This window comes from Hemiscyllium ocellatum, chromosome 6 (assembly GCF_020745735.1).
Source record: "Hemiscyllium ocellatum isolate sHemOce1 chromosome 6, sHemOce1.pat.X.cur, whole genome shotgun sequence".
In the NCBI taxonomy this organism is placed as follows: domain Eukaryota; kingdom Metazoa; phylum Chordata; class Chondrichthyes; order Orectolobiformes; family Hemiscylliidae; genus Hemiscyllium; species Hemiscyllium ocellatum.
Window position 1 is genome coordinate 52,762,652 of NC_083406.1, and position 20,261 is coordinate 52,782,912.

General features: G+C 41.3%; 1 protein-coding gene across 1 annotated transcript in view; it reads right to left on the reverse strand.

Annotated features, from left to right (window-relative positions):
- LOC132816696 (piwi-like protein 4) overlaps positions 1-20,261 on the reverse strand; it is a 156,518-nt gene that overhangs the window by 99,524 nt on the left and 36,733 nt on the right. The window contains exon 6 of the mRNA XM_060826577.1: positions 11,063-11,174. Coding sequence (XP_060682560.1) covers positions 11,063-11,174 — 112 coding nt within the window. The remainder of the gene's footprint in view (positions 1-11,062; positions 11,175-20,261) is intronic.

The window sequence follows — 20,261 nt, forward strand, 5'->3', positions numbered from 1 at the left end:
CTGGGCCATGTTCAAACAGTCCACAGGTTCCTTGGATGAGTATGCTACCACCATCACAGACTTTATCAGCAAGTGTATGGAGGACTGTATACCGAGGAAGTCAATCGGGTGTTACACAACAGGAAACCATGGATGAATCAGGACATACAGAACCTGCTAAAAACCAGGTCTGAGGCCTTCAGGTCAGGAAACCCATTCAAATGTAAGAAATCCAAGTATGACCTTCGCAGGGCCATTAAGACAGCCAAGGACCAACACCGATCCAAAGGAGAGACCTAGACAGATACCCGGCAACGATGGCAAGGACTGAATGACATCACAGGTTCTAAAAAGAGACATTGCAAAATAGCAGACGATGATACATTCCTCCCAGATCGTCTCAACGCCTTCTATGCTCACTTTAAACAGAATATCAGCAAAGAGTTAACACCTATTCTGACAAGTCCTGACAAACCTATCTCAACAGTCACTGCATCAGAGGTCAGATCAGTTTTCCTTCACATGAATCCAAGGAAAACGATGGGACCAGATGGAGTACCAGGCCATGCACTCAGAGCATGCGCAGATCAACTGGCAAGGGTCTTCTCTGACATCTTCAACCTCTCCCTTCAGCAGGCCACTGTCCCTACCTGTTTCAAGAGGGCCAACATAATCCCCGTGCCTAAGAAGGCTCATGCACCAAGTCTCAATGACTACCGCTCAGTGGCTGTAACTGTGGTGGTCATGAAGTGCTTTGAAAGGCTGGTCATGGCATTAATGAACTCCAGCTTCCCCACGACTCCTGACCCACTCCAATTTGCCCATCGGACCACAGATCCACATCAGATGCCATATTACTTGCCCTTCACTCCTCCCTAGAACATCTTGACACCAAGAACAGTTATGCAAGAATTCTACTTATTGACTACATTTCAGCCTTCAACACTATTATCCCAGCGAGATTGATTACTAAACTTAGTGATCTTAAACTAAGCCCCACTCTCTGCAACTGGATCCTCAGTTTCCTGACTCATAAGCCACAATCAGTGAAGACTGGGGACAATATTTCATCCTCGCTAACACTCAACACTGGAGGCCCCTAAGAATGTGTACTCAGCCCCCTACTGTAGTCACTGTCTATCCATGACTGTGTTGCCAAATATCAGACTAATACCATTTACAAGTTTGCTGATGACACCACATAGTCGGTCGAATCTCAGATGACGATGAAACAGACTACAGATGGGAGATGGAAGACCTAGAAAAATGGCGCACTGAGAAAAACCTAGCTCTCAATGCCAGCAAAATCAAGGAACTCATTATTGTCTTTATGTGGATATTATTCATGCTACCCTATACATTAACAGCACAGAGGTGGAGAGTGTCAAGCTCCTGGTAGTGGTCATCCACAACAAGCTTTCTTGGACTCTTCATGTGGACGCACTGGTTACAAAGGCCCAACAATGTCTCTTCTTCCTCAGGCAGCTGAGAAAATTTGGCATGATGGCAAGTACCCTCGCCAACTTTTGTAGGTGCACCATTGAGAGCATTCTGTCTGGATGTATCACTACCTGGTATGGCAACTGTACCATTCAGGATCGGAGACAGTTACAAAGAGTGGTGAACTCGGCCTGGACAATCACAAAGGCCAACCTCCCATCTACAGAATCCATCTACCAGGCCCGCTGGCAAGGAAAGGCTGCCAGCATTCTCAAAGATCCTTCTCACCCTGGCAATGCTTTTATCCAACCTCTACTATCGGGGAGAAGGTACAGACACCTGAACACACGCACCTGCCAGTTTCGAAACAGTTCGTACCTTACTGTTGTTAGAATACTGAATGGACTCACAAACTCTCAGCATTCACCTGCACCTGTGTTTTTGTTTTGCTGCTATTTACCTATTATTTACTTATCTATGCTATTTAACAATGTTATCTGCCTATATTGCTCGCAAGACACAAGCAATCTCTCAGAGGTAACAGTGGCTGAAGGACCTGAACTGAAGGGAATTTATATTTGCCAGGAATGGCGCTGGAGAGATTGTTAGGTCTGAAGGCTGATAAGTCCCCTGGGCCTGGTGGTCTACATCCCAGGGTACTGAAGGAGGTGGCTCGAGAAATCGTGGCTGTGTTGGTGATTATTTTCCAGAGTTCGATAGATTCAGGATCAGTTCCTGCGGATTGGAGGGTGGCTAATGTTGTACCACTTTTTAAGAAAGGAACAAGGGAGAAAGCAGGAAATTATAGACCAGTTAGTCTGACCTCAGTGGTGGGAAAGATGCTGGAGTCAATTATAAAGGATGAAATTCTGACACATCTGGATAGCTGTAACAGAGTCAGCATGGATTTATGAAGGGGAAATCATGCTTGATAATCTTCTGGAATTTTTTGAGGATGTAACTCTGAAGATGGACAAGGGAGATTCATTGGATGTAGTGTACCTGGAATTTCAGAAAGCCTTTGATAAAGTCCCACATAGGAGGTTAGTGAGCAAAACTAGGGCGCATGGCATTGGGGGCAAAGTACTGACTTGGATTGAAAATTGGTTGGCTGACAGGAAACAAAGAGTAGTGATAAACGGCTCCCTTTTGGAATGGCAGGTGGTGACCAATGGGGTACCATAGGGATCAGTGCTGGGACCGCAGCTTTTTACAATATATATTAATGATATAGAAGATGGTATTAATACTATCATTAGCAAATTTGCTGATGATACAAAGCTGGGTGGCAGGGTGAAACATGAGGAGGATGTTAGGAGATTACAGGGTGACCTGGACAGGTTAGGTGAGTGGACAGATGCATGTCAGATGCAGTTTAATGTGGCTAAATTTATGGTTCTCCACTTTGGTGGCAAGAACAGGAAGGAGACTGCTACCTAAATGGAGTCAAGTTAGGCAAAGAGATCTGGGTGTTCTTGTACACCAATCAATGAAGGCAAGCATGCAGGTACAGCAGGTAGTGAAGAAAGCTAATAGCATGCTGGCCTTCATAACAAGAGGGATTGAGTATAGAAGCAAAGAAGTTCTTCTGCAGCTGTATAGGGCCCTGGTGAGACCGCACCTGGAATATTATGTGTAGTTCTGGTCTCCAAATTTGAGGAAAAACATTCTGGCTATTGAGGGAGTGCAGCGTAGGTTCACGAGGTCAATTCCTGGAATGGCAGGACTAACTTATGTTGAAAGATTGGAGAGACTGGGTTTGTATACCCTTGAGTTTAGAAGACTGAGAGGGGATCTGATTGAGATGAATAAGATTATTAAAGGATTGGACACTCTGGAGGCAGGAAACGTCTTTCCGCTGATGGGTGAGTCCTGAACCAGAGGACACAGCTTAAAAATAAGGGGTAGACCATTTAGGACAGAGATGAGAAGAAACTTCTTCACCCAGAGAGTGGTGGGTGTGTGGAATGCTCTGCTCCAGAAGGCAGTGGAGGCCCAGTCTCTGGATTCATTTAAGAAAGAGTTGGATAGAGCTCTCAAGGATAGTGGAATCAAGGGTTATGGAGATAAGGCAGGAACAGAATACTGACTGAGGATGATCAGCCATGATCATAATGAATGGTGGTGCAGGCTCGAAGGGCAGAATGGCCTACTCCTGCACCTATTGGCTATTGTCTATTTTCACTGTGCCTCAGTGCATGTGACAAAAAAATTCAACTCAATTCAATACTAATTTTCTTTCTGCTGAAGTGGGCAAATTCATATTTTCTCATGTTATACTCCAACTGTCAATGTTTTATCCAATTATTTGAAATGCCAGTGATTGCTTTTTAGATTCTCCATATCAACTCAATTTACTTTCCTACCTATTTTGTGTTATTGGCAAATTGAGCAACCATACCTTCATCGAAGTCATTTCTGTAGGTCCTAAATATTCAATGCCGCAGCATTGATCCCTCTAACACTTCACTGGTTGCAGCTGCCAACCCAAAAATAATCAACTTATCCCTACTCTCTGCTTCCTGTAACTCAATTATCCGTGATGTGTTATTCCTTACACTGTGAGCTCTTTATTTTTTGTAGTAACTTTCGATGTGGCATTTTATCAAACAGATTATGGAAGCCAAGTATACATGGGTATACAGATTCTCCTTTATCCACACTGCATACTACTTCCTCAAAGTTTTGTTATAAATCTCAGAGAAGTATTAAGATTTGTAATGGAGGGATCCATAGATGGTTTCTAAAGAGAGCTGTGTATATATTTGAGAGTGATTAATTTGAAGGGCTATGGAGTTAGGACTGGAGAATGGGACTAGCTAGGCAGCACTTTTGGAAGCCGGTACAGACTGATGGGTTGAATGGCCTCCTTCTGTACTGCAAATTTCTATGAAATTAGTCAAACATAACTTCCCTTTCACAAAACCATGTTGACTCTGCTTTCAGGTTATTTTTATTCATTCCTATGGTTTTGATATTGAAGGGCAATTTATTGCCCATTCCTAACTGCTGTAGAGAACATGGCTGTGAGCTGCCTTCTTAAAAACTGCCATCCTTAAAGCATAGGGCCACCCACAGTGCTGTCAGGAAGTTGTTTCTGTGACCGTGAAGGAAAGGCAATATATTTCCAAGTCAGGGTGATTTGTGACTTGAAAGGGACATTGCAGGTGGTGTTGTTCCCATGTAGCTAATGGCCTTATTCTTCTAGATGGCAGAGGTGACAGGATTGGAAGATATTGTTTGTGGAGCTTTGGTGAACTGGTGCAGTGTATCTAGTAGGTAGTACACAGCTCCCACCAATGGTGAAAAAACAAATGTTCAAAGCAGTGGATGCGGTGACAATCAAGTACACTGCTCTGTCCTGGTTGATGTTACACTTTGAGTGTGTTGAAGCAGCACTGATCCATGAAAAGAGACAATGTGCCATCATACTCCTGACCTGTGCCTTGTAGATGTTTGACAGACCTTGAGGAATTATTACATTGACATTTTCCAAGTGTCCAGTTATAACCACTAGTTGGCAAACACACATGCACAAAACTTGAATGTGGCTCTTAAAACTCTCATCTGGCTGCAACGTACCATATATTATAAGTAAGTGTAAATAAGAACCAAGGAAAGTAAAATATATTTAAGAACAGTTCTTGAGAGCAGACTTCAAAATGCTGACTGTATTTGGAATTTTCCTCTTTGTTTTATTGCACCTGTTACAATGCAGAGGTCGAATTCCTCCATTAATTAAATTAAACCACCCAGAAAAGCTTGCCTCGTCAGGGTCGGGTATGTTTTGGTGCCTCCCTTTTGGCACTGATCGTTTGACCCTGCCGTTTTGGCAGTCGTTACTTTGCCGCTAAGCTGTTTTGGTGCCAATTCAGAATTTTAAAAAAATCTTGTTTGGTTAAAGAAGAGAGGATGACTAATGGCCCAATGTAAGTTTCTCAACTAGCAAGAGTTGGTAGTCAAAGTTGTAATGACCCGCTGTAGATTCAAATCTCATTTTGTAATCATTTTCTCATTTAATAATTGTTAATAGTCATCTACTGCCAAATGTAGCAAAATGTAGAAATTCATTTTTATAATGAATAGGTTAAAAATAATGAATAAAAAATAATTAGATTTCTTACAATGCAATAAAAACGAATTTCTTATGGGCTCTACAACACTTTTTTAAATTTTGAATTGGCGCTAAAACAGCTCGGCGCCAAAACAGTTTAGAGCCAAAACGGTGGGGCCAAATGATCGGCGCCAAAAGGGTGTCGCCAAAGAGTCCCATTCCGCCTCCTCATCTGTTAAAAGTAAGTAAATGAAAGAAACCCTCGATTTCCACAGTTTACAGAAAAAACTTATTTTCCTAACAATAACAGTGAAAATTAAACAAAACCATTAACAAACCTGAGCCCTCTTTTTCTTAACTAATCACCATCTTACCCTAACTCTGTTAAAATGGTGGTCCAATAACACAATTACTAAACATTAAATTAACTTAATCTCTAATGTCCATACTGTCTCTTTCACTGTCTTCCTTCCAGTCTTCTAAATCTGCTGTCTTCACTCTGCATTTCTTTCTTACTTTTTATTGTCAGTGACTTTATAGAAAATTTCGTGGTACCTTTATTGGATGATGCCTTGAGAGATTTTTTTTGTGCGCTTTCAGAGCCCTTTTCAGATGACATATGCTCTCTGGTTCGATAGTCAGTTAGTTCTGAGTAATTTTTGAAATGCCCTCTCTTTTTACATCCCCAAGACTCATACTCTCTCATAAATCTGATGTTGTCCTTACAATAAGATTCAAATCAATTGGTTTTTGGTATCCTGGGAATAATTTAATCAGTTAAATTCAAATCCAGTTGCCTTAACATTAAAATACGACTCCAAACTGATTGCTATACATTATCAATTCTCATCACTCTCTGCACCTGTCAGCTAGTCATGGACACACGTGCTATCACAATCTGTCAGCTCAGAAAAGGCTATAAAGGGACCATACCCTCTTCCACCTTTGTAATACACCCTTTGTACGTGGACATTTACCCAACTGTGATCTTTCTTAAGGGGCTATATAGTTTGCATGCATATCCATAATCTCAGCATTTCCAATAATTTGGAAATGCTGTTCAGCTTTTCAGAAATAATGGACTTAGAGTCATAAAGATGTACAGCACAGAAAGAGACCCTTCTGTCCAATTCATCCATGCTGACCAGCTATCCTAACCTATTCTAGTCCCATTTGCCAGCAGTTGGCCCATATCCCTCTAAACCCTTCCTATTCGTATACCCGTCCAGATACTTTTTAAGTGCTGTAATTGTATCAGCCTCCACCATTTCCTCTGGCAGTTCATTCCATTCACACACCAATCTCTGCATGTAAAAGTTGCCCCTTAGATCCCTTTTATATCTTTCCCCTCTCACCCTAAATCTATGCACTCTAGTTCTGAATTCCCCCACCCCAGGGAGAAAAAGACTTTTTATAAACTTCTATAAACTTTGGAAATAGAACCAGTCTGACTCAAGACTGGGATACAGACAGATTCTAAACTCACACCTTTAATGCATTGTCTGAGCTGTGATGTCACCTTTTGTTATAAAACATTCAGTTATCTTGAGAACATGACTTAAAAAAAGCTCTGAGATTACATATTAATGAAGCAAAACCTGCATTTTAAAAGATGAAAAACTTAACAATCCAGGTTTGTTCAATATATCACTGTATGATACCGTAATCTTTTGCTGTAAGTACTGTGTCTTATGATCTTATACTCCACAACCACTTGATGAAAGACAGTGCTCTGAAAGCTAGAGCTCCCAAATAAATGGGATGGCATGGTGGCACAGTGGTTAGCACTGCTGCCTCACAGTACCTGGGCCTTGGGTTCGATTCCAGCCTTGGGCAACTGCCTGTGTGGAGTTTGCACATTCTCCCTGTGTCTGCGTGGGTTTGCTCTGGTTTCCTCCCACAATCCAAAGATGTGCAGGTCAAGTGAATTGGCCATAGTGGTAGGTACATTAGTCAGACAGAAATGGGTCTGGGTGGGTTACTCTTCAGAGGGTTGGTGTGGACTTGTTGGGCCAAATAGCCTATTACCATACTGTAGGGAATCTTATCCAATCTAAATCTGGTGTTGTGTGATTTTTAACTTTGTCCAACATTTGCTGCTCCACATCATAGAAGCAGTGATTGCAATGATGATTGCAACAAAAAATACACTCAAGATGTAAGATTCCTTTGTTCTGAATCAGGCTGCCCATTTTAAGTGGGTTAAAAAAAGACAAATTCATTTTAATCAAGCTCATGTTCTGTATCTTTTTAATATCATCTACTTTATAATTGCAAATTCAAAAATATCACAACACTGGGTTATAGTCCAACAGGTTTACTTGAAACCGCAAGCTTTCAGAGCCCCCGTTCTTTCCTCAAGCAGCTAGTGAGCAAATACATCAAACAGAATTTATAAGTAAAAGACCAAAGGATCATACAACTTATACAAATGTATTAAACAAACCTAGATAGCTGTTAAGTATTTAATCAGTTAGAATAGAGGTGCAGGTTTCGATTGATAAATATGTAAATCCCAGAATTTCTTTCAAGTCACTGACCCAAGATAACTTAAGGTTTTATCAGAGTAAAGGTTTAAAAAAAATCAAAAAACACCAGTTATAGTCCAACAGGTTTATTTGGAAGTATGAGCTTTTGGAGCGCCGCTCCTTCATAAGGTAGCAAATTGGGCAGGACCATAAGACTCAGAATGTATAGCAAAAGATCATAGTGTCATGACATTATGATCTTTTGCTACAAATTCTGAGTCTTATGGTCTTGTCCCACTAGTTACCTGCTTCTTCTAGTACTTCAAAATAAATCTGTTGGACTATAAGTTGTTGTAGTATGATTTTTAAATTTGTCCATCTCAGTCCAATACCAGCATCTCCACATCAGTATAAAGATGACACCTCTGGTCAGACAATGCATTTTAGGTGTGAGGCCATGTTTGAAGTCTGTTTGTGACTGTCAGACTGGTTTTATTTCCAAAGGAGGAATTTATAAAATGCCACATTTACTGACTGTTTCCAGATTGTGTGCTTTTCGAGCAAAATTGAATGTACCTGCAAATACAAGTCTGCAAATGCAAATTCACCCCACAGATTTGTGTATGTGTGTGAATTGGGAGGAGGGAAGAGAGATAGTCTGTATGTGTGTGTATGTATGCATGTGGGAAGGAGAGACAGGAAAGAGTGTGAGAATGGGGTGCGTGTGTGCAAATGTACTTGAGAGAGAATGTGAGGGAGTATAGACCTGTGAGAGAGTATGGGTGCGAGTATGTATGTATGAAAAAGGGGTCTGTGTGCATCTATTTGTGTGAGAGAGTGTGTGCATGTGTTCATGTGTATGAATCTACGTGTGCACGCGCGCGTGTGTACATGTGTATGTTTGTGTGGAGGAATAATTTAGCGGTCAAAAACATTCAGCCTTGGATCTTGAGGTAAACTTCGGGATATGCAACAACGCAGAGTTGCCGAACAGAGACTGATAACTATCATCTGTACCCATGAGGATAGCCTCAACTGGGATCTTAGGTTCATGTCACACTATGACCCTACCACACTGTGCACTCTCATACACACACTCGTACTCTCACAGTCATATCACTCACTTATACCTGTGCACACTCTCTCTCAAGCACCCACACTCACGCGCACACTCACATGCACACTCTCATAAATATATACTCTCTCACACTCACATACACTCCCTCTCAAGCACCACATACACCCACACACACACACACACACACACACACAGTCTCTCTCTCTCGCCACCCCACATACATTTGCAGACACATATATAAATCTATGGGGTGCATTTGCAGATATATTCCATTTTGCTCAAAAAGCTGATGATCTTGAAACATGGCCTCACACCTGAAATACACTGTCTGACCAGATTTTACTCTGATAAAACCTAAACTTATCTCAGGGCAGTGACTTCAAAGAAATTCTGGGATTTAACAATCAATATTAATTCATCTAAACCTGTAGCTCCATTCTAATTGATTAAAGACTTAATAGCCACATAGATTTGCATACGTTGCATTACCATTTGATCTTTTACTTAGAAATTCTGTGCCTAATGTATTCTCTTTCGTTAGCTGCCTCAGGAAGGAGCGGGGCACTGGAAGCTTGCAGTTTCAAATAAACCTGTTGGACCATAACCTGGTGTTGTGTGATTTTTGACTTTGTCTGTCCAGTCCAACACTGGCACCTCCTCATATTATTACACTTCAGTGTTGAAATTTGTATCTGAAAGTATTCGAATTAAATACTGTAATTACAATTAATAACTAATAACTATATTTTTAAACAGTTTACAAAGTTATTACTCAAATATTACTTATTTGTATTGCAAATCTTCTCTCCCTTCCTCATTTTTACGTTTTATTTCCTTTCACAATATGATCACAGATTTAAGGTGTCAGGGATTTTAGTAGCTGCTACAGAAAAAATGGTCAGAGACTAATGGTGCCTCTTCCAGGGAAGGCCTGCTAAATCACAAGCTAATCATGCAGTGCAAGGCAAGTGGACCTCCCCAAGAGTAATTTGCATGGAGTTTTAGATTATTTACAGTGTGGAAACAGGCCCTTCGGCCCAAAACGTCCACACCGACCTGCAACCCACCCATTCCCCTATATTTAGCCTCTGGCGCTGTGAGGCATAAGTGCTAACCATTGTGCCACCGTGCTGCCCACACGGTCCCACTTGTGGGAGAGGTCCCACTTGGAAGGACTTACTGACTAATCATAAGCCAGTAGCTCTTTTGTTGGCATGTGATGGAGGAGGCTATGGCTACAAAAACTTATGCATTGAACTATTGCATCTTTGTTCAGTGCCAAGTATCCTGATTCTCAAATAAACTTTGCCTGGTTAAAATAGTTACTTGCAAATTAAATTTATGGCAAATGATAACTTCTTTGTTCAACTTCTTGAACTGCATAATTTTGAAAGAACAAATGTAGTCAGAATACATTGCAACTAGTGTTTATCCATTACTCTTCCTCCTTCTGTTAGATTTTCTTCTCTTGTGTTGAGTTTAAACTAGCACATACTTTCAAATAAAGTTTTAACGCACCTTAATAATACCACAAAGTATAATGATAAATTCTACTATCAGTAAAGATCACATAAAAATTCCTCACACATACATAATATATCCTTTGTTTATAGAACATAGAGTCATAGAAATGTATAGCATGGTAACAGACCCTTCGGTCCATCTTGTCCATGCTGACCAGATGTCCCAACCTAATCTAGTCCCACTTTCCAGCATCTGGCCCATTTCTCTCCAAACACTTCCTATTCATATACCCATCCAGATGCCTTTTAAATATTGCAATAGAATATAGAACATTACAGCGCAGTACAGGCCCTTCAGCCCTCGATGTTGTACCGACCTGTGGAACGAATCAGAAGCCCATCTAACCTACTCTATTCCATCCCATCCATATGTCTATCCGATGACCATATAAATGCCCTTAAAGTTGGCGAGTCAACTACAGTTGCGGGCAGTGATATTTTGAGTCTTGTACTAACCAATTCACTGACCTTGCTCATCAAACAAATGTATCTTATTTTAATAATAGATCAACTTTCCCACCTGTGAATAATAATCAACATAGGTGATTTCAGTTCCATCTGCTTTTTTGAATATGTCGGTAGGTTTCACACTCCAGTCAATGTCATTGATACGATATGTTTTGTTGTTGTATCTAGGAGAAAGAAACAGTGCAGTAATGTAAAAACCTATAATAAGAATGACAATCTAGATTTTTTCTTCAAGTTAGGTTACCATAACTGGATATTTCAATAAATGTGCAACTGCTCCCCATTAGCCTCCACTAATTCTGCATTTTAGCTGAGCCAACTTTGAGCATATGTCTGTCCGAATATGAGTCTACCTATTATAATTACTAAAGCTACAACTGTGAGAAAAACGCTTTATGTATACTTGATGAAATTTGGACATAGAGGAGGTTTGTCCATCCCTGAAATTCAGTGCTATTAGCACAACGATAAGGGTAGATGATTTTCTTTCATATTTAAATATTCTAAGCAATGGCTGAATTAAGTTCACAATTTTGAATTTCTTCAACTGGCTAAACTTAGGACACTAGCTGTGCTAAACTGCAGCAGAACTCCAAACCATTGTTTGCCTAGGCCAAAACAGGGTCAAAAACCATTGTCAAGACACATCCTTAAAGAGGCCATGGGACTCTGTTGAATCTCTACTAACACATCAGCTAAACTTGGGTAGTGTCTCCCACCTATCCTCCTCCTCTAACCAAACAAAAGGTCTTGTAACTAGTTTCCTTTTGTTTTAGTTTGTCAGTTGTCTCATTGGAAATTTAGAATTTAGAATGGAAGTTAGGGCAGCTGAAAGTTCTGAGAGGGAAGGGTCAGATCTATTGTCCCTGCTGACTGCACCTGTGGGAATTGCACCCAACTCAGCTCCTTGAAAACCTCATTAGGGAAATGGACCAGGAGCTGGATGAACTTGGATCATTTGGGAGGCAGAGGGGTTATCAAGAAAAGTTACAGGGAGGTAGTCACACCTCAAACAAAAGAAGAAGGTAGATGGCTTACTATCAGGGGACGGAAAGGGAACTGGCAGGCAGAGCAGGATCCCCTGTGGCTGTTTCTCTCAGCAACAAGTATACCATTTTGGATATTGTTGGGGGGATGACTTGCCAGGGGTAAGCAATGGGGCACAGATCTCTGGCACAGAGTCTGTCCCTGTTGCTCAGAAGGGAAGGGGAAAGAGGAGCAGAGCATTAGTCATTGGAAACTCTATAGTTAGGGGAAGATAGGAGGTTCTATGGGAATGAGAGAGACTCATGGTTTGTGTATTGCCTCCCAGGTGCCAGGGCTTGTGATGTATCTGATCATGTCTTTGGGATCTTTGTGGGGGAGGGGGAGCAGCCCCAAGTTGTTGTTGGTGCTTCTATGGACCACAAAGATAGGAACAGAAATGTGGATTTAAGGCAGAAATTCAGGGAGCTAGGGTAGAAGCTTACAGCTGGAATTAACAGAGTTGTTGTCTCTGGATTATGCCTGTGCCACATGCTAGCGAGGTGAGGAATAAAGAGAGAGAAGAATTGCACAGGTGGCTAAAGGTATGGTGCAGGACGGAGGTTTTGGTTACCTGGATAATTGTGGCTCTTTCTGGGGTAGGTGGGACCTCTACAAATACCTGAACCAGGTCTTCACCTGAACTAGGGGGTACAAATATTCTGGGGGGTGGGGGTGGGGTGGAATTTGCTAATGCTCTTTGGGTGGGTTTAAACTAATTCAGCAGGGGGGATGGGAACCAAAATTGTAATTCGAGTATAGGGGAGGTTGAGAGGAGTGAAGTCAGAACTAAGATTTCAAGATTGCAAGAAAGCATCAGCAAGCAAGAAGTTCATTGGAAGTGTGTCTACTTCAATACCAGGAGCATCTGGAATAAGGTGGGTGAACTTGCAGCATGTGTTGGTACCTGGGATTTTGATGTTGTGGGCATTTCAGAGACATGGGTAGAGCAGGAACAGGAATGGTTATTGCAGGTTCCAGGATTTAGATGTTTCAGTAAGAACAGAGAAAATCATAAAAGACGGGGAGGTGTGGCATTATTAGTCAAGGACAGTATTATGGTGGCAGAAAGGACTTTTGAGGACTCGTGTAATGAGGTAGTATGGGCTGAGATTAGAAATAGGAGAGGTTACCCTATTGGGAGTTTTCTGCAGGCCTTCAGATAGTTCCAGAGATGTAGAGGATAGGATAGCAAAGATGATCCTTGATAAGAGCGAGAATGACAGGGTAGTTGTTATGCGATTTTTAACTTTCCAAATACTGACAGCTATAGTTCAAGTACTTCAGATGGGTCAGTTTTTGCCCAATGTGTACAGGAAGGTTCCTGACACAGTATGTAGACAGGCTAATAAGGGGTGAGCCTACATTAAAATTGGTACTGGGTAATGAACCTGGCTAGATTTTAGGTTTGGAGGTAGGTGAGCACTTTGGTTGGGGAAAAGGCAATTATGATGCGATTAGGCAAGATTTAGGATACATAGGATGGGAAAGGAAACTGCAGGGGACGGGCACAATGGAAATGTGGAGCTTATTCAAGGAACGGTTGCTGCGTGTCCTTGATAAGTATGCATCTGTCAGACAGGGAGGAGGTTGCGAGAGCAGGAGTGGTGGTTTATTCAGGAAGTTGAATCTCTTGTCAAGAGGAAAAAGGCGGCTTATGTTAGGATGAGACTTGAGAGTTACAAGTTAGCCGGGAAAGACCTAAAGAAAGCATTAAGAAGAGCCAGGAGGGGACATGAGAAGTCATTGGCAGTGAGGATCAAGGAAAACTCTAAGGCTTTCTATAGGTATATCAGGAATTAAAAAAATGACTAGAGTAAGTTTAGGGCCAATCAAGGATAATAGTGAGAAGTTATGCATGGAGTCGGAGGAGCTAGGGGAAATGCTAAATGAATACTTTCCATCAGTATTCACACTAGAAAAAGACAATGTGGTCAAGGAAAACACTGAGATACAGACCAAATGGGATTCAGGTGCATAAGGAGGAGATGTTAGCAATTCTGGAAAGTGTAATGTAAATGTAATGCTGGATGGGATTTATCCTAAGATTCTCTGGGAAGCCAGAGAGGAGATTGCTGAGCCTTTGGCTTTGATCTTTATGCCGTCATTGTCTATAGGAATAGTGCCAGAAGATTGGACGATAGCAAATGTTGTTCCCTTGTTCAAGAAGGCGAGTACAGACAACCTTGGAAGTTATAGACCAGTGAGCCTTACTTTGGTTGAGGGTAAAGTGTTGGAAAAGGTTATAAGAGATAGGATTTATAATAATCTCAAGAGGGATAAATTGATTATGGATAGTCAACACGGTTTTGTGAAGGATAGGTCGTGTCTCACAAACATTATTGAGTTCTTTGAGAAGGTGACCAGAGAGGTGGATGACAGTAAAGCAGTTAATGTGGTGTATATGGATTTAAGTAAGGCATTTGATAAGGTTCTCCACTGTAGGCTATTGCACAAAATACAGAGGCATGGGATTGAGGGTGATTTAGCAGTTTGGATCGGAAATTGCCTGGCTGAAAGAAGACAGAGGTTGGTGGTTGATGGAAAATATTCATCCTGGAGTTCAGTTACTAGTGGGAGATTGCAAGAATATGCTTGGGGTCCACTTTTGTTTGTCATTTTTATAAATGACTTGAATGAGGGCATAGAAGGATGGGTTAGTAAATTTGCAGATGACACAAAGGTTGATAAAGTTGTGGCTAGTGGTGAAGGATGTTGTAGGTTACAGACAGGCATAGATAAACTGCAGAGCTGGGCTGAGAGGTGGGAAATGGAACTTAATGCAGAAAGGTTTGAGGTGATTCACTTTGGAAGGAGTGACACGAATGCAGAGTATTTGGATAATGGTAAGATTCTTGGCAGTGTAGATGAGCAAAGGGAACTCAGTGTCCAGATACATTGATCCTTGGAAGTTGCCACCCAGGTTGATAGGGTTGTTAAGAAGGCATACAGTGTGTTAGCTTTTATTGGTAGAGGGATTGGGTTTCGGAGGCACACGATTATGCTGCACTGTACAAAACTCTAGTGCGGACACATTTGAAGTATTGCATACAGTTCTGGTCACCGTATTATAGAAGAATGTGGAAGCTTTGGAAAGAATTCAGAGGAGATTTACTAGGATGTTGCTTGGTATGGAGGAAGGTCTTATGAGGAAAGGCTGAGGGACTTGAGGCTGTTTTCGTTAGAGAGAAGAAGGTTGAGAGGTGACTAAATTGAGATATATAAGATAATCAGGGTTAGATAGGTTGGACAGCAAGAGCGTTTTTTTCCTCAGATGGTGACAGCTAGCACAAGGGGACATAGCTTTAAATTGAGGGGTGATAGATATAGGACAGATGTCAGAGGTAGTTTCTTTACTCAGAGTAGTAAGGGCATTGAACGCATTGCCTGCAACAGTAGTAGACTCGCCAACTGTAATGGCATTTAAATAGTACATTTGATAGCCATATGGAAGGGAATGGAATAGCGTCGGTTAGATGGACTTCAGACTGGTTTCACAGGACAGCGCAACTTCGAGGGCCAAAGGCCCTGTACTGCGCTGTAATGTTCAATGTTCTAATTGGGAAGTCAATATTCATTTTTAGTAATGTGAGGATACTATGGCCTTAAAAGGTGTATTTTGTCCTGGTTTTATTTAAAATGAAAAGAAGTTGATACAAAGGCATTGAGTGGTCTGTTCCCAACCAACAAAGTTGGTTGTGAGGCCTTGCGTTTTCTTTGAAAAGGTTGGTACAATTGAAGCAGCACAAAGGGGTGGAGTCAAGGTCCCACAAAATCAGGACTTTAGTTTAACCTTAAATGGTGTATGGAAACTGTTATGCATCTCTACCTGTGACAGCAAAATGCTTGCATTCTTTCTCTCTGTCTCTCTTTGTTTTTTCACTTTCTTCCAGACTGGAGCACTGCATGTGAGACAATCTATTTAACTGAACTTGCCTTTGCCAAGTGTGTGTTTATTGTGTGTTATTGTATTGGAACAGTTGCTATTCAGTACATTAAATAACCCATTATTCTATTAAAAGTTCCATTAGAGTTGTGACACCAATTCTTCTTTTGTTTGTATTTTAACTATAGTGTGAGAATACAGATGCTGAAATGAGAGGATTCTTCACAAAAAGGAATACAATGCTGCTCAGAAGCAGCAGAAGAGCGTCTCTGGGACTGTTTGGAATCAGTGGACTGGACCATATTCACATACTCAGCAGAAAATCTGGATGAGTGTACCACCACTTATACGGACTTCATTAGCAAATGCATGGAGGACAGCTTGCCAAAGAAGTCAATCTGAGTGTTCCCCAACCGGGAAACATTGGATGAACTGGGAAATCCACTCCCTGCTGAAGACCAGGTGTGCAGCATTCAAGTCAGACCTATACGGAAAGTACAGACATGACTGAAACAGAGCCATCAGAGATTCCAAGAGGCACTACCAGATCAAATTAGAGGTCCGAACCGACCTTACGGACTGCCACTGTCTGCGGCAAGGCATAAACAACATAACAGGATACAAAATGAAGCAGACCACATTTCTCCCTGATGTGCTCAACATTTTCTGTTCTAGCCAGATGGTGTCATCGTCCCAACAGCCCCAGAAGTATCTCTTCCCTTCATCACCGCTGCAGACAACAGATTGGTCTTCCTGGGAGTCAACCCAAGAAAAGTGATGAGCCCAGATGGAATCCCCAGCCATGCACTTAGATCCTGTATGGACCAGCTGCCAGAGGTATTCACTGGCATCTTTAACCTCTCCCTCCTACAAGCCAAAGTCCTCACCTGCTTCAAGAAGACCTCCATCTAAGAAAGCACATGTAACATGTCCTAATGATTACCACCCTGTGGCTTTGACATCCATATTAATAAACTGTTTTGAGAGGATGGTCATTGCCAACATCAACTCGAGTCTTGCAGGATGCCTCAGTCCCCTGCCATTTGCCTACTGACATAACAGGTCCACAGTGGAATGCCATATCCCTAAATCTACACTCATCGCTGGAACATCTGTATATCAAGGACATCTATGCCAGACTCCTGATATTGACTACAGCTCTGCCTTCAATACCATTATCCCTTTCAGGCTGTAGGTCTCAGCTCCGCCTTCTGCAACTGAATCCTCAGCTTCCTAACCACAGATTGTAATCTGTGAAGATATATAACTACACCTCCTCCACAATAACACTCAATACTGTAGCCTCTCAAGGATGTGTTCTCAACCTCCTCCTATATTGCCTGCACACCCATGACTGTGCCACCAAATTCCAAATGAATGCCATCTTCAAGTTTGCTGACAAAAATACAATGGCAGGTCAGATATCAAACGATGATGAGCCAGGATATAAAAAGGAGATAGCAGGTTTGGTGACATGGTGCATTAACAACCTCTTTCTCAATGTCAGCAAAACTAAAGAACTCATCACTGACTTCAGAAATAAAGGAGAACATATTCCTATCTACATCAATGGAGCAGACATTGAGGAGGTTGACCGAGTAAGTTTCTAGGAGTGACGTTAACTGACGACTTGTCTTGGACGTCCCATGTAGATGGAAACATCAAGAAGACAAAATGACATCTCTTCTTCCTCAGGTGAAATTCAGCACATCCATAAGGACCCTCATTAACTTTTACAGATGAACCACAGAAAGCATACTGCCCTGGTCATATCACCCTGGTATGGTAACTGCTCTGCCCAGGACCATAACAAACTACAGATGGTTGTGTGCATAGCATAGACCATTACGGAAGCTAACCTCCCATCCTTGGGCTCCATTTACACGTCTGTTGCCATGGAAAGGCTGCCAACATCATCAAAGACCCACTCCACACTGGTAATGCTCTTCTACAACTTCTTCCATCAGGCAGAAGACACAGAAACTTGAACACATACACCCTCAGGTTCAAGAACAGTTTCTTCCGTGCATTATTAGACTGATGAATGGACTCTCTACCTTTAAATAATGCTTATCTCATTAATGCTGATCCTGTCTAGCACATGTCCTATGCCGTGTAACTTGTATACCTTACTCTGTCCAGGTTTTTTTTCACCCTATCTATGTCCTTGTTTACTATGATCTGACTGTACTGCTCGTAAACAAAGCTTTTCACTCTACCTTGGTGCACGTGACAATAAATCAGATCAATCTATCAGAATAAACCATAATTTGCTTCAAGTGTTTGCTTCAATCTAGTGCAACTGGAACACAGCATCTTACATTTGCCTTTAAAAAAATAAAAACTTAGTGTCTAGGTTATCTTCTTAATATATCTTGAGGGGGTATGGTCTGGTCCACAAAAAAAAACTGGGGCTCTTGTTGGGATCGCAATCTGTCATTCCAGTTTGGGTTCAGGATTATTGGACTCAAAGACAATGAGTGTTCAGTGTTAGTGTTCACTTTTTGCTTGGTTTAAATAGGGAATGCTTTGTGTAGTCATGGCTCTTTCGGTAACTAAGAGTTTCCTGGGGGTGGAAGAAATCACTTTGGGCGTATTACAGAAAGTAAGCAAGGCACATCTTTTGGAATTGACAAACAAGCTGGAGTTAGGTTGCCTTCGTATGAGTGAAAAGGGGAGGTAATTGCAAACATTTATGATATCCAGAAATGCAATTGGAATCTTTGAAAATGGCTAAAATTCAATTGCAAATGAAGCATGAAAAGGAAATTAAACAGTTTGAATTATGATTGAAGGCAGAAGAAAAGCAGAAAAAGAGAGCAGTTCTAGCAGAGGAAAAAGAAACAGAAGGGAAGACTAAACAGAAGAAAAGGAAAAAGAGAGAGTTTTTGAACTACGGAGATTAGAACTGAAAACACAAAGTTGATTCAAAATGACAGAGGTGGCAGTGCAAGGCAGGAGTAGGAACAGACAGCAATCTCATCCTAATCAAAAGCCTGGTGGGGAATCTGTTTAATTATGTCCAAGGATTGCATATGTTTGACGACAAAGATATAGAAGCACTTTTCATTTCATTTGAGAGAGTGTCTAAACAAATGAAATCGCTGGTGATCACGTGGGCATTGTTGATGCAAACAAAGTTGGGTAGGTACAGCAAGTGAGGTATTTGTATCACTGTCAGAGGAGGGATTTGGGGAGTATGATGATGTGAAAAAAAACATTTCATGTGCATATGCATTACTGACAGAAGCATACAAACAGTTCAAGAATCTAAGGAGGGAGCCTGGTCAAACCTACATTGAATTTGAAACGTCTAAACAAAGCAATTTTGATAGGTGGATAAAGGCACTGAAAATAGGTCAAACATATGACACTTTCAGACAGACAACTACTTTGAAGAAGTTCAAAATTCACTTCCTGAAGAAGTGCAAACTCATGTGGAAGACCAGAGCGTTAAGACTGCAGAACTGGACAATGATTACGAGTTAGTTCATAAATCAGGCTCCCAATATCAATTTCAATCTGCGAGGAATAAAACTTGGGGGAAAGAGAGATCCTCACAAGGTAAGGGCAAATGAGATATCACTGATGCTTTGGGAAGACAGATTTGGGAAAACAGGGTAAACCAGTAAGTTCTGTTGCATGGATAAGGTTTACTCATGTATGCCAGGAGGAGCAGGTAAAGAAATTAAAATTTTAATAGAGACAGGAGCAATCTTTGATGATAAAAGATGAGGAGATATGTAACTCAGAGAGAGCTTTGCCAGAAAAGGTGGTAAGATTGGAATTCATGTTAGAAGTACAATATTCTGCATTATAAGATGAGGCTGGAGAGTCCAGTGAAAAGTGGTGAAGTAGTGGGAGGAGTAATAGAGGAATTTTCCGTTTCAGACATACAGTTACCCTTGGTAATGATACAGCTGGATCACAGGTGAGAATGATGACTATTGTGGTTGAAAAGCCAATGAAAAGTCAGACAACTGAGGTGTTACAGGATGAATAACCTGGGATTTTTCCTGACTGTGTGGTAAAAATGTTCCAAAGCATTAGTTAAAACAGTAGGAGAAATTAAATATTAAAGGTAAGGAAGTTTACGTTCAATTATCAGAAACTATGTTTGATTAAATGGTTGGGAAAAAATAAGCACAGTGGAGGACAAAATAGATATTTTTAGTTCAGATAAGCTAGATGAATTACAACGGAAAGATAAAAGATTAGATTAGATTAGATTAGACTTACAGTGTGGAAACAGGCCCTTCGGCCCAACAAGTCCACACCGACCCGCCGAAGCGCAACCCACCCATACCCCTACATTTACCCCTTACCTAACACTACGGACAAT